Here is a 14,489-nt window from a genome sequence, read left to right on the forward strand (position 1 = left end):
GGATGACCTGTGCTCCTAGGGTGGAGGGAGCGTGGAGGGGTGGCCTTACTGGCCTACTGGTTCCTGGGTGGTCCTCACACCTTAAATGCCTCTAGGGGGTGATGCGACTGCTCTTAGGCCATCTTGGGGACCAATGACCACAGCTGTCTCTTTCAACTAGACCTGTGGCTTCTTTGCTGGCCCCTAATAGGCCTGGCAGCCCCAGGCCCACCAGCCCCTCAGAGCTGTGCCCCTTCCTCCCCTCCACACCCTTCTGCACCTGCTGGGTCTGTGGTGAGGCTGCCTCCCCAGCCCGGCCTCAGCTGGGCTCCTATCAAGCACAAGGGAGGTCCTCAGGCACCTGGGGCCCAGGTGGCACGTGGCAGCAGCAGGAGTTCCCAGGCGGGCCCAGCACCTACCAGCAGGAGAGTTCTCCATCACCTCCGCCTGGTAGGTGCTCTCAGTAAAGAGGGGGTGGTTGTCATTCTCGTCCGCAAGAAAGATCAGCAGCAAGTCAAAATCCTGTGGGAGGCATGGGGGGAGTGCAGGCTATAGGCCGTGTTCTAGCAAAGTGCTATGGTGGGAGGAGGGCTGGGAGGTGAGGGTCAGGGCACAGAGGTGGATAATTAAAAAGCCTGCACCACGGGTCCAGAGGCCTGAGTTCAAGTCCCTGCTGTGCTAGCAGCTCACTGGGTGGCCTTGGGCAAATCATTTCCCCTATCTGGGCCTCAGTTTCCCAATCTGGCAAATGGGGATCTTAACCCCTTCCGAGAGGTGTTGTGAAGTTCATAAGAGAAGGGATGTAAACGGTATTTAATCATGTGCCATCTGGTGGTCAGGAAGGACTTTAGGCAGGAAGAGTCTGGGTTTCCAGACTCTTCAGGCCTGCCTGATGCCTCGGTCAGAGATGACCCAAACTCTCACCCAGTGCTGCACCTCATGCCTTTCAAAAACCACAGTCAAAGCTCTTATCTCTCGAACCTCCTGGTATCGCAGGACACTATCTCCATTGCAGAGGTGAGGAAATCAAGCCCCAGAGAGGGAGGTGGCTATTCAAAGCTGCACAGCAAGTTAGCAGCAGAGTAGGGACAAGCCTCTGAGCCTCCTGCTTCCCCCCGCTTGATGCTGCTGCTTCCCAGGATGGCCCAGGTCCCCCTAAAGCACAGGAGGTGGGGGGATGAGAGTGGGACAGAAAAGGAGGAGGCAGGGAGTGAGAGAGGAAGGAAGGAGAGGAGCACAGGATGAGAGGCCAGTGGCTTGTGAGTACCCCCAACCTGACGCCTCCTCAGCCTACATAGATGGGGAAACTGAGGCCCAGAACAGGTGGTGTCTCGGCTGAGCCATGCAGCCAGTCAGGAGCAGAGCTGAGAGGGGCCAGACCCAAGGACTCTTGGCCAGGGCTCTACCCCAGACCTCATGGGCTGGGAAAAGAAGGCTGACCTCTATCCACAAAAGGACTGTTTGTTTTGCAAACCCACTTCCTCTTGGTAAGGAGAGCTAACTTCTTTGGCTTTTGAGGGAAAAACCACCTGGAAAACGTAAGTCTTTCAGAACCCCAGAGTGTGTGTTTGTGAGTACATGCAAGGCCCATGTGCACACATAACTGTGGCATGTGCCCAAGTACTAGTGGTTTGGGGAGAAAAGATGACAGCTGGCATTTATTGAGTGTTTGCTGTGTGCCAGGCACTGTGCTGAGGACTTCATAGATAGGCTCTTTCAGTCCTCTCCACAGATTTGGGGTAGGTGTGGTCTTCATTTTGCAGAAGAGAAAATGGAGGCTGAGAGAAACTGACTTGCCAAACTCACACACCTGCTGACAGGGGGAACTGGGGTCTGAACCCAGCACTTGCTCACCCCAAAGCCCGTGCATCTAACCCCCCGGCCAGGCCTCCCGTGTACCTTCAGCGCCCAGCCCTGCTCCCCTCGTGCCCTCCAGCCTCACCCTCCTGGCTATGCGTGGGTTCTCTGGGTTGTCCTTCACGGAGATGGTCAGCCTGTACTCGGGGATCCGCTCGCGGTCCAGGGGCCGGTTCACTGTGATGATCCCTGTCTGGGATGTGGAGGGCTGGTGAGCTGAGCGGTGGCCTGCTCCCCACTTTGGGCTCTGGCCCACAGATGCCCAACTACTCCACCTGCAGCACCAGGAGCGGCTGTGGATTCCCTCCCTAAATCGCCAAAGTGGGCCGGCAGGGTCTTGCCAGGGCAACAGTGACCCAACAACGGCCAGGTCTTGCTCTCAAAAACATGGGCCTTCTGAGGAGCTTATGGTGCAAGCAGCTGGCAATGCTCCAAGAGGCCAAGTGGGGATTTCCTGGTGCATCTTGGTACAAACCAAGGGATACTGTGGCTCTGGCCCAATCTCTATACATGACGAGCCTTGGGGGTGATGGGAAGCCCAGAGATGGCTCAGCTGGGGAATCCAAGATTCCATGTTTCCCACAGACTCCCATGTCCAATGGAGGGAGGAGACTTGAAGAGGAAATGGAACCAGAAGGAGCCCAGACTGTGGCAGCAGAAAAGCCTCTAGGGCAAGGTCCTCTTTTTAGGAAAAACCCTGGGGGGCCTCCCTGGGGCCGGTCCCAGCCCTACCGTGGCATTGATGGAGAAGGCCCGCTCTCGGTTGCCTGCAGTGATGTTGAAGGTGAGGAGTGCATTGAACCCGCTGTCAGCGTCACTGGCCAGGACATGGGCCACCAAGCTGGAGATGGGGCTACTCTCACTGATGGTGATGTTCATCGGTAGGTTGAGCAGCACGGGGTCATTGTCATTGATGTCCAGTACCCGGATCCCCACCAGCATCTGGGGTAGGTCAGAGGAGGAGGAGAAGGAAGCAGTGGAGGAGGAGACAAGGAGAAAAAGGGGCACGGGGGGGATGGAAGAGACAGAGAAGGAAGAGAATGTGCTGGTGGACATGGTGGCCGAGGAGGAGGTGATGGGTGAGACGAAGGAGGATAGCAAACGGTGGGAATTGAGGAAGGAGGGTGCAGTTGTTGTGGAGAAGGAAGAGGAAGAGGAAGAAAAGGATAATTAAAAAGGCAAGAGGATGAAAACAAGGATAAGACGGAAGTAGAAAAGGTGCAGAGGTGGAGGCGAGGGGGAAAGGGCAGAGTAACAGGTGCAGAGGCCCGGCTGGCCAGGCAGCCTCCCCAGAGCGCTGCTGTGGGGGAGACTCCGAGTGGCCGTGGCTGTCAGGCCCCAGGTCCAGCCTCCACGGGTGAGCCCCAAGAGGCACCTGCAGGTCTGTTAGGGGCCCTGAGGGCCTGGACCGGCTCCAAAGCAGCCTGTGGCCTCTCTGGGTATGAAGGTGGCACTGTTTCCAGGAGTATCTATGGAGAGTTCAGGGGGCAGCGACATGAAGCCAGTGTCAGCGGGCCCCCAGACTCACCGTGGAGCTGAGTGGGGGCACCCCCCTGTCGTGGGCACAGATGGTCAGGTTGTAGAAGGCAATGGTCTCCCGGTCCAGCTCCACATCCTTCCGGACCCGCAGTACCCCCTCCACGGGAGAGATCACAAACTCCCCTGCGTGCCGCCCAGGAGAGGCTAAGTTAGCCGGGGACGGCCCAGAGTGGTGGAGAGCCCAGGCCTCTCCCCACTTCCTCTAGTAAGCCTCACTCATCAGGGGTGGGGACAGCTGGGGCACAGGTCCTCCAGTTCAGATCCTCATGGGACCTGCCAAGGACTGGGAAGCGCAGGAGGGAGGGGAACAGACAACTGCTAGGGTGCAGGTGGGCGTGGGCCCGCTCATCCCCCATGTGTCTGAGATCCAGACCAGGCCAGCACTGACCCTGGGTAGGATAGCTACATTGAAAAAGTGGGGGTTCCCTTTCTACACAAGCACCCTCTTTCTAACCACTATTGATCAGAAATCAATTAACGATGTCAGGTACTTCATAATGTGCAATCCCTCCCACATACCATGTCTTGTGAAACAGGATATTGGGGAAGGGCAAAGCTTAACCCAAAGGAATGCCTTGGTAATGGTGGGCACCAGAGAAGGACAGAGGGGAGAGACTGAGGGCAGGGGAGCTCCCAACCACCCTCCATTCCCTCCAATCAGCCTGGCCCCTAGTCAGCTCTGACTTCCTTTCTTTGAGGTTCTAAGAACCCTCAGCTGGTCCTGGGGCTTCAGTCCTTGTCTTGGTGTGGCTGAGGGGCCAGATGTGTGAGAGCAACTAGAGCGAGAACTTCAGATTCTCAGGCTCTGACCTGGAAGAGACCTCAGAGACCATCCAGGCCCTTGTGTCCTTTGGAAAATGAAACAGGAGTCCAGAGAAGGGTGATGACTTGTCCAAGTTCCCATAGCAAGTTAATGACAGACCAGTATTCGAACCCAGGGCTCTGGGTCTCAGCCCACTGCATCCATGGACTTGTGGTCTTTCCAGACAACACCACTTAGAGCTGAGCAGGGTGGAGGTATGGGAGGGAGGGGTAAGAACGGGAGGGGATGGGGGGAAGGAGCAGGGAGGCAGGAAGCCAGGGGAGCAAGTGGAAGCCCAGTTGGACAGGAGCCTCAGAGGGCTGAGGCTCTGACAAGAAGACAGGGGAGTGAAAGTGAGTGAGGGAGGCAGAGAGAGTGTGAGGAAGATGGGGTCACCTCTGTGCATTCCCCCAGGAACTGGGAACATGGAGAAAGTTACTTTCTTCATTTTCCCTTTTGACATCCGGGAGAAAAGGCCCAGAGTGGGATACTGACTTGCTCACAGACACACAGCACGCAAGGGCACGGCAAGGACAGAGGTCCATGCTCCTCAACAATTTTCTGTGCCTGCCTCTTCACATCCTCCTCACCATTCCCTGGCCCCAGCACCACGGCTCTGATTTACACAAACAGCCTCTCTGAGGCCCACCTGCAGCTGGCATTTTCCACCAGCCCTTCTGCTCCCAGCAGCCCATAGGCTGCACCCTGCTCAGAGGGGCGGAAGCTGCTTGAGCAGGATTTCCTGAGCCTGATAGTCCAAGGTCTCCAAAGAACTGGGGATTCCCTTCTAGGGGTTTCCCAGCCCTGTCTCAACCACTGGCTATATGCAAGAAGATGGCCTCCTGCTCCTTCTCCAAAGCCAGCCACCTTCTTGAAGGAAGGAAGGGAAGAGATTCTGAAGGCTCAGGAGAGCAGCCTGAGGCACTGGGAGGCTGGGCCCAGGCCAGACCTCCATGAGGTCAGCTCAAACATGGAAGACTGGGGAAGTGAGCAGGCCAAAGGCCCCTACACTGCAAACTGTCATCCTCAGCAGCTTGCCCCCGGGCCTGAACTCCCCCCCATTCCACTCCTGGAAATAGGAGGTTAAAAGCAGAGGCTTTCCATCCAGTCATATCGAGGTCCGCATCCTGACTTCACTCCTGTGCACCCTTGGGCATGTTACTGAGCCTTGCTTTGATGTTCTCATCTGAAAAATGGGCCAATAAAGAGGTGCCACTGAAGGGTTATGCTGGTACTGGACAAGGCCTGGTCCACCTTGTGTGTGCTGGGTCCATGGCAGCTCTTGGTCTCAGTAGGGGGATCCTGAAAGGAAGCCCAGGCAGTCTTTTGAAGGAATTGGGGGCTTTTAGAGAGGGTGAGGATGTAAGAAAGGGGTCCAAGGAGTGGGCCTGACTGGAAGGGGCAGCTGGAGGTCCTGAGAAGGCCGGGGTTGGCAGGAGAGGTTCAAGTGGCTGTGGCCTGTTTCCCAACTTTCTTTGACCACCATCTCTTCCTCACAGCTTCACAGCGCTTGCGAGAGCCCAGTCCTCCTTGATGTCTCCACTGACAGGACCCCCTTCCAGGCTCAGGCTGCAGTGGTAGGAAGGTGACCTTGAAGCTAGGTGGCCTGGAGCATGTCCCTTCACCTGTGGTGTGTTGCTAAATTGGCTTTCCACAGAAAACAGCCCTGATTTGTAGCGTTTGTCAATTTCTCAAGTTACTGAGATGGTGTCACTGCACACCATTAAGTCACCCCCCACCCCACCCCCATCTGGGCCTTGGCTGATCTCTTCTGACATGGGGGCAGTGCTTGGTGATCCTGAAGTTATCTTTGGGTTCTGAATGTCTACTCTTCCTTCCTGGGGGCGGGGCGTGGGGGGAGCCCCAGGCCAAATCAGCCTGGGGAAACCCCTAGGCCTCTCTCACTCTTCCAGGGGGTCTGCCTCTCAGTCTCCTGGGATATCCCACAAGACCCCAAATTCCTAAGGCTGATCCCGATCATGTGTGGACTGAGCCCTGGAGGTTTTGCTCACGACTCTAAAGGCCCTCAGCTTGCAGCAGTCTGCAGTTCACTGGGGCACAGCTGAGAGCCCTGCACCCTGAAGCTGGGTGCAGAGAGGACCCCTCCCTGAGAGGGGCTCAGCTGCCCGCATCGCACCCACCTCTCTGCCAGGCTTCGGCATCCTCCTGAACAGGAGCAGGGGCTCCCACAAAATAACAAACCCTCTGTGTTTGTGAAAATAGCAGGGGAAAAAGGCCCTTGCTCTGCTGGTTTTAGAAGAGGAAGGCACAGTACTTGGCCAGAGAGGAGACTTTTGGGACATGAAAGGGTGGCATGTCAGAACAGAGACCCCCCACAAGCCCTGGACAAGTCTGGCCCCACAGAAGTAGGTTTGTTTTTTTTAAGCCTCTTGATTGCACTTTCTCCCCAAGTTCTATATTCTGTCCTTGGACCTCTCCTCTGTCTATTCCCTCAGCGTTCTTTCATCTTGTGCTTTAAATATCTCTATGCTGACAACTCCCAAGTACCTCTCTCCTGAACCCCTAGTTTGTACATCCAACCCCTACCTGCTGTCTCACACCTAACCTCACCTTCCCCTCCACACCTGCACCCACTGCCATCTTCCCATCTGCTAACAGCAGTGCCCTCGCTCCAGCTGCTCAGGCCAAAACCTGGGTGTCAGCCTTGACTTCCTCCCACATCCCACATCCAATCAGTCAGCACATCTTCCACCTCTGAAATATACCAGAGCCGACCACCTCTTACCATCTCTGGTGCCACCTCCTTGGTCCCAGCTCCACCGTCTCTACCCTGAGTGATTGCAACAGGCTCCTACTTGGTCTCCCTGCTCCCCTTCCTTAACCCCTACAGTCTGTTCTGAGCACAGGAACTGGAGTGGTCCTGTTAAAATCTAAGTCAAAACATGTCCCTCCTCTGCTCAAAGCCCTCCTATCGTTCCCACATCACTTGAAACAAAAATCAAGTCCTCCTAATAGCCTGCAAGGCCCAAAAACATTGGGCCTACACCTCTCTGATCTCATCTTTTCCTACTCTTCCCCCTGCTTGATTTCATGCCAGCAACAGGGCATTTTTGCTCCTCCGTGAACAGACCAGTCATGTTCCGACCTCAGGGACTTTGTGCTTGCTGTTCCCTCTGCCTGGGATGCTCCTCCCCAGATGTCCACATGACCCACTCCTCACCTCCTTCAGATGTTTGCTCAGATGTCACCTCCTTGGACAGGTCTTCCTTGAGCACCCTATCTAAAATCGCAGACTCCACTCTGGCACTCCCCATCTCCTAGCGTTATATTTCTCCATAGCACTTAGCACCTCCCAATAGACTAAGTCCTCTACTTTTTTTTTTTTTTTTTTTTTTTAAAGATTTTATTTATTCAGTTTTTTCCCCCCAAAGCCCCAGTAGATAGCTGCATGTCATAGGTTCACATCCTTCTAGTTGCTGTACGTGGGACTCGGCCTCACGTTGGACGGAGAAGTGGTGCCTCGGGGCGCTCCCGGGATCCGAACCCGGGCCGCCAGCATCAGAGCGTGCGCACTTAACCACTAAGCCACGGAGCCGGCCCCGACTAAGTCCTCTACTTAATCAGTTACGGTCATTGCCTGTGTCTCCCAACTGGAACATATGTTCCACAAGGGCAGGGATTTGTGTCTGTTTTGTACCATTCTATATCCTTAGCACCTGGAATATGATCAGCATGTGTTAGGTGCTCAGTAAATATTTACTGAATGATCAATTAAAAATCAGGATGTTTCACAAAGATTCCGATTTCCAGCCTTTCTTTTAAAAATGGGAAGGCCTGACCCCTCTGGGCCTGCATTTCAGCATGGCCATAATTAGCAGCAGCTGAGTGGTAGCTGCCACAGCCCCCACCACTCCCCATTGTCTTGCTGAGACCCCTTCTCCCACATGTGTTCCCTGCAGGACCCCAGGAGGCCTTTGAGTCTGGGATTCCTACTCCACAGAAATGAGTCAAAACTGACTTGAGAAACTGCTCTGGCCAGGGAAAAGCCTGCTCTCAACTCAGGAGAAGAGCCAAGGTAGTGGTGAAGGCTACTAACAGGTGATGATGGAATGCGCAGAGAAATCTGGGTGCTCTGTGAATGTGTGCATTTGGGGGGCCTGAACGTCTGGGGCAATGATGCTCATCTTCCTCTGCCCTGGTGCCTTTTCTCTGGGTATGATACGGCGGCATTTTCTATCAGATTCTCAAAGGGCTCTTTGACGCTCCAAGGCTACCAGCTTCTGTTCCCAGATTTCAGAGTGTTCTCACCATATCTCTGGGAGATGATGATTTCCATCATCTTATGGATGGGGAAACTGAGGCCCAGAGAAGACAAGATCACACAATGGTGGGGCTAACTGCTTTGAGACCTCCTTTCTCATCCTGCTCCCCAGTGGGTAGGGGAGGGCCCTTGGGTCGTGCCACCCCCACCACCCAGCTCAGGCCCCGCTCACCCAGAGGGTCTCCGTCCACAATGCTGTACTCCACCTGCCCGTTGGGGCCCGAATCCCGATCGTGGGCCAGGAAGGTCCACACTCTGGGCCCCGGCTGGCCCTCGGTGACATCAAATGGCCCCTCGTAGTCTCGGGGGAAGGTGGGCACGTTGTCATTGATGTCATTCACATTCACAAGCACCTGAGATGGTGGACAAGCTTAGGCGGGGCCGCATCCCAGCCAGCCCTGTGCTGGGCCCAGTTCCCTCATCTGTGAACTGGACCTGATAATCCTCCCTCATAGGGCTGACGCAAGAATATGGGATAATGGATGTGGGAAAGTCTTTAATGCTATGCATGTGGATAAGTTATTGTTCTTGTTCTTTAATGCTATGCATGTGGATAAGTTATTGCCCATTCTTTGTATGGGCATAATAATATTATTAATAATAATGCTAGGAACTTCTTTTTATTGCTGTACTATGGTCATTTTACATGGTCTCCTTTGCTTCTCCCATACCCTGAAACAGTTTTTATTATTTCCTTTTCACAGCAGAGGAAAAATGATGCTCAGGGAGGTCAAGTGACTTGCCTGGAGTCACACAGCTAGGAAGTGGAAGATCAGGGATATGAACACTTGCTGGTTTGAGTATGTGCTCTTCCCACGAAGGGGAGGAAGGCAGGTGTCATTATCTATCTGACAGATGCAGCCACACAGAGTTCAGTAACTTCCCCAAAGTCACACAGCAAGTTTGGGTGAGTTGCCAAGCCCAGGATAGGGCTCTTGGATTTAAGTGTTTCTCCTGGACAATCTTTCCCTACCCGCTTCCCTACTGGAGTTTTCTGGGTTCCGTTCTCTCCCCACCCCCAAGTTGGGGCTGGGTCCCACCCACCCACCGTGGTGGTGGAGGTGAGGCGGCGGGACAAGACGGGGCACTGGTCAATGGCGGTGATGATCAGGGTGTAGCGGCCATGGCTGATCTCGTAGTCCAGCTCCTTGGCAGCACTGATGATACCCTGGGGGATACATAGAGGGGACAAGGGTGGATCAACGGGTGGTAGGTCTGGGGCACCCCAGGGACCAGCTTCTTTACGGGGCACCCTCCGACCAGCCCATGAGGTAGGCCTGACATCCTGGCTGTGATGGGGAACCCTTGCTGCCCTCTAGACCAGGCTCCACCCCCGCAAGCGTTTCATCCTCCTGACTGGCTGCTCCCCCAGTTTCCTCCCAGACTCCACTTTTGCTCTGCCCCCACCCCCATGATGTCACTGAGCTCCCCTCCAATCCCTTTAGCCAGCTGACCCTCCTCCTGGACCCTGCCGTCAGCTGCTGACCGTGTGTCTGTCGATACGGAAGGTGTTAATGATGTTGCCTGCGACAATGGCATAGGTAATTGTGCCATTGGGCCCTTCGTCCAGGTCCAGCGCCTGGATGGTGATGAGGCTGGCATTGATGGTATCCGGGCCCTCATCCAGTAAGATCTCGTAGTGGGGCTGCTGGAACACGGGCGCGTTATCATTCTCGTCCACGATGGTCACGTACACGTGAGTGGTGGCCTGTGGAGAAGGAGGTGGTCAGGTTCCTCGGTCAACTGGTTAGAGGGGTTGAGTTGGATGTTCTCCTAGGCTGAACTCACTCAGTGTGATCCAACATGGTGAGGGAAAGGGAGGAGGATGAGAGGGAGGGAAGTCACAGGTTGGTAGAGGAGGGAATCACAGAGGCTCCAGCAAAAGCCAAGCCTGGTAACTGCTTAGCAGTTGGCACCTGTACCACCAGTGTCCATGCCCATGGCAGACATCAGTAATCAATTATGGCACTGCTGAGCCCAGATGCAACCTCAGGGTCCTTGTCAGCAGAGACCTAGTGATTAAAATTGGCATATGAGATGAACCCCAATAACCACCTCCAGGCCATAGCTTTGCCGGGGCCAGGGTTTTAGTGACCCTGGGCGTCCTGCCAGATCACAAAAGGCAAGAATGTGATGTACTCAGCCTAACATAGCATTTAAGCTTCACCCATTATTCATGTAAATGGAAGAAATACCCATTTTTAGCATTTTTAAGAGGGAGGACATTGGGTTTGGGGCAATTTCATGGGCTGTTGAGCTGTGAAAAATAAAGCTCAAAGAACACCACTTCTGCAATATGTTCTCCTGTGATTGGCCATTTCTGGCTGATGCTTGGTCCAGTCGGACTGCACGTAATATTCAGGCAATTGGAACTCAGAGATCAGTACTCAAGAACCACCAAGAAATGGTGGATGTGGCACTTCACAAGCAGAGGAGATAAAGAAAATCAGCCACGTGCTGGTATGCTCTGTCCCTCGCGCTGCCACCCTCCTCCGTTCTCTGCCTCTCCACCTGGGAGGATGCCCCCTGTGGACTGCCTCACCTGGGCTCCCCGGCCCTCTGGCTTCCAGATGGGTTTGGCCAATTGGAGGCCCCGGCAGAAGACAGGCGGAGGGAAGAGGGAGAGGTGGCGGTGTCTCTTCCGCACCCCCTCCTTTCCTCACTGCAGTTCTGCCACTGGTTGCTTCTCTCCTGCTGGGCGCCCCAGGTCACAGCTCCAGCTCTCACTGGGCTCCAGTCACCTCCCTTCCTCCTCTGTCCTGTGGACCCCTGGGTGGTAACGGCTTCCTGCAGTTGCTAGTCTACGGGTGCCTCACCAGCCCTCTGTAAACTGTCCCCCCATTAAACTTGCTTCAGTTGAGCCTTCTGAGGGTGCCATCTGTTTCCTGCCAGAACCCTGACTCATACAAACCATAATTAGTGACTAATAAAAAACAATAAGGTTATGACAACTGCAAAGATGGCTGGGTAGAGAGAATGTGCTTAGGCCATTGCTGAGGGCAGAGAACAGAGGGCAGGCGGTGCGAAACGCTGGATGTAAACAACTTTTGTATACCTTCTTCCTTGGGCCTGGCTGGCTCTGGAGCCACCTGTGGAGGGATGGATGGATGGGCAGGAGACCTGGACTTAAGAAGACTGTCATTGTCCCTGAGGAGGTGATGAGTCCTCTCAGCTGTAGCCAAGCCTGGTTGGATCTGGAAGCGGGGTTGAGGGGTTGGGGGTTGCTGAAACTGTTTCCAAAGCAGGCAGAGTGGGCAGTCTTGAGATGGAGCTCTGTGACCTTGGGCACACCACGTCTTCTCTCTGGACCTTTTCTGTCTGTTAATAAAGGACCTGCCTTGATCTCTAAAGTTCCTTCCGGCTCAGACATTCTGGGGTTCTGGTCTGCTGCCATCAGTCACCTGGACTAAATCCCCCCACCCGGGAGGCATTCCTTGGGTCTTAGAGTCTCAATGAATCTTTACGAAAATAACTATCACACAGAGAGGGAAAATGCATTATTTTGACATTTCTCAAACTTTGCCACCGGAGTGGCGAGGGAACTTGCACTGAGTCTGGGGAACAGCCTGAAGTGTTTGCCTCAAGAATGAAATCTCTTTGAAATCTCTCGTATCATCTTTCAAAGCTCATATAGATCATAAAATCTTCTTCATAATGTATTTTAGTTTTCATTAAAAATAGTGGTGGGGGACCCCAATGTTTGAGTCAAGATGATTGTCGAGAAGGCCACGGTGCTCATCCCGTGGCTCCGCACTGTCCTGGGTGCAGCTGTGAGCACTCACCATGGGCGAGGAGCCCAGCACCGAGCCCTCCTGAGCCTCCTTTCCACCAGCAATAGCACAAGAGCACCGCCTTGCAGGAAAGGGGCTGGATTCCAGCCTCACCCATGGTCAGTGTGGGGGTGGTGTTGTGCTGACATTTCCCACTTTCCCAGACTCCTGGAAGTGGGTTAACCATCCTGCACGCTGCAGGGGCTAGGAGTGGGGGTTCTAAAGGAGCTGCCCCCAGAGCCCCTTCTCTGGGAGCCCAGGCCTGAGCTTGTGAGGGGAAGGTCTCTGGCCTCTGGAGTGAGGAGGAAGTCAGTGCCCCAAAGGCCTCTCAGCTGAGCTCTTCCTGCCCTGGTGTTGAGGAAACTGTGCTTGAGGTTTGCGGACCATGCCCAAACCTTGGGCAATGCCTCTGTGTCTCATCCGGATGCAAACCCAGGGGGCTCAGTGGTGGGGAGGAAGGAAGCGGGGGGCAGCAGCACTGGACCCAGCGCAGGTGTTCTACCCTTTGAGGATGGGTTGGCAGGGTAGTTGCTTCCCTCCCCTAATCAGAGGCTCTCCTCACCCACCTTCTAGGCCTGGGGCAGAGGCAGTCTGGTCTTGAGGGTAGTCTGGGCAAGGCCAGGCAGGAATGGGAGGAGAGGTGGGCAGCTGCTCCGGGGTCTCACCCTTGAGTGACCCCACCTCACCTCGGCCAGAGGATGGCAAGGGTGGGAAGAGGGCCCAGTACCCACCTGAATTCAGTTAGCTTTGTACCTTCTCTACGTGGAAGAACTCACACTCTGCCAGCAGGAAGGGCTTTGGGCTGTCTCCCAAAGTGGGCTCACAAGGTCAGGATTGTGACCAAGGACATGGGTTATGTCCCGGCAGTCTCTGGGGCCCCCATCTGGGGGTGTTCCCTGGTTCCAGGAGGACTGGGCCTGCACAAGGTTACCTAGTGATAGCATGGTGCCCATCCTCCGTCTGTTGTAGCCTCCCCTGCCCCAGGAGTGAGGGCTGAGAGCTCTCAGAGAGCCTCTGACTTGGATCAGGCCACCTATGGGGCACCTAGAATTCCCGGCTACCCTTCAGTCCCACTACCCTGATTCCTGACCCAGACAGACCCTGGCTGTCCTCTGTCCTTCAGCCTGGGGGTCACCTGTGAGCTCAAGATCCCCAATGGTCCAACAAAGCCCCTGGAAGCTTCAGTCACACCGGAGTAAAGTGGGTACAAAGGCTATGTCCTCCCTGTCCCCCGTCCCTGGCCCTAGCCACTGTCACCTCCACTCCTCCATTTAGGAAATCACTTATTCATCAGTTTGTCCATTTAGATAAGAGTGCATTGGGCCGGCCCCGTGGCTTAGCGGTTAAGTGCGTGCACTCCGCTGCCAGCGGCCCGGGTTCGGATCCCGGGTGCGCACCGAGGCACCACTCCTCCAGCCATGCTGAGGCCGCGTCCCACATACAGCAACTAGAAGGATGTGCAGCTATGACAGACAACTGTGTACTGGGGCTTTGGGGGAAAAATTAAAAAAAAAATAAAAAATAAATAAAAAAAAATAGATAAGAGTGCATTAAACACCTTCTCCATGCCCAGTTTTGTGCCAGGGACTCAGAAACATCAGGGAGAGGCCCTGGTCCCCAAAAGCTCATAGTCCAGCTCAGGAGGGCAGATGAGCCCAGGTGGAGATCACTGGTTAGAAACCTCAGGCCTGGTGTGATATCAGAAGGGAGTGTGGACAGCAAGGACTGCAGGAGGGACCACAGGGGACGGTCAGGGTACTTTGTGAAGGGCAAGGACTTGAGCTGAGCCCTGAGAGATGAGAAGAATTTGGAGGAGAAGAGAGGAGAGAGACATCGCCAGTGGTGGCAGTGCCGGCGGGGGTGCAAAAGCAGAGGACTAGAGGCGGGGGTGCGTGAGTGTTCTGTGGACAGCCAGGGCACAGGGACAGAGAGATGGTGAAGCAGGAAGTGAAGCTCGGGCCTTGGGGAGGAGCGCTGAGGATTTTCTGTGGGACACGCTACCAGATGTTGCACACACACGTGTCCCAGTGTAGAGGTGTGCCAAGCCTGTTGTGTACTCCTGCACCTGTGCGACATCTGTGTGTGTGTGCACGTGCACAAGAGTGTTGCAGGCTCTGGAATCTCCAGTCAAGCCTGCTCCAACTTGCCTAGCTCTTTACAAAAGTTAGATTTCCTTCCTTCCTTCCTTCCTTCCACAACTGGGAATGCCTACCGCATCCCTGGCCCCGGGCCGGGCTGACGGATGTTAGGCGCAAGTGCC

At 54.9% G+C, this 14,489-nt stretch overlaps 1 protein-coding gene across 1 annotated transcript in view; it reads right to left on the bottom strand.

The window, feature by feature from the left end:
- Positions 1 to 14,489, bottom strand: part of CDH23 (cadherin related 23) — a 402,905-nt gene that overhangs the window by 23,606 nt on the left and 364,810 nt on the right. The window contains exons 38-44 of the mRNA XM_087432054.1: positions 9,946 to 10,167; positions 9,508 to 9,627; positions 8,632 to 8,812; positions 3,365 to 3,498; positions 2,569 to 2,778; positions 1,922 to 2,029; positions 399 to 501 (exon numbers count right to left, since the gene is read on the bottom strand). Coding sequence (XP_087288180.1) covers positions 399 to 501; positions 1,922 to 2,029; positions 2,569 to 2,778; positions 3,365 to 3,498; positions 8,632 to 8,812; positions 9,508 to 9,627; positions 9,946 to 10,167 — 1,078 coding nt within the window. The remainder of the gene's footprint in view (positions 1 to 398; positions 502 to 1,921; positions 2,030 to 2,568; positions 2,779 to 3,364; positions 3,499 to 8,631; positions 8,813 to 9,507; positions 9,628 to 9,945; positions 10,168 to 14,489) is intronic.

The sequence above is a fragment of the Ceratotherium simum genome, chromosome 6 (assembly GCF_057802395.1).
Source record: "Ceratotherium simum simum isolate JZ-2026a chromosome 6, ASM5780239v1, whole genome shotgun sequence".
Lineage (NCBI taxonomy): Eukaryota > Metazoa > Chordata > Mammalia > Perissodactyla > Rhinocerotidae > Ceratotherium > Ceratotherium simum.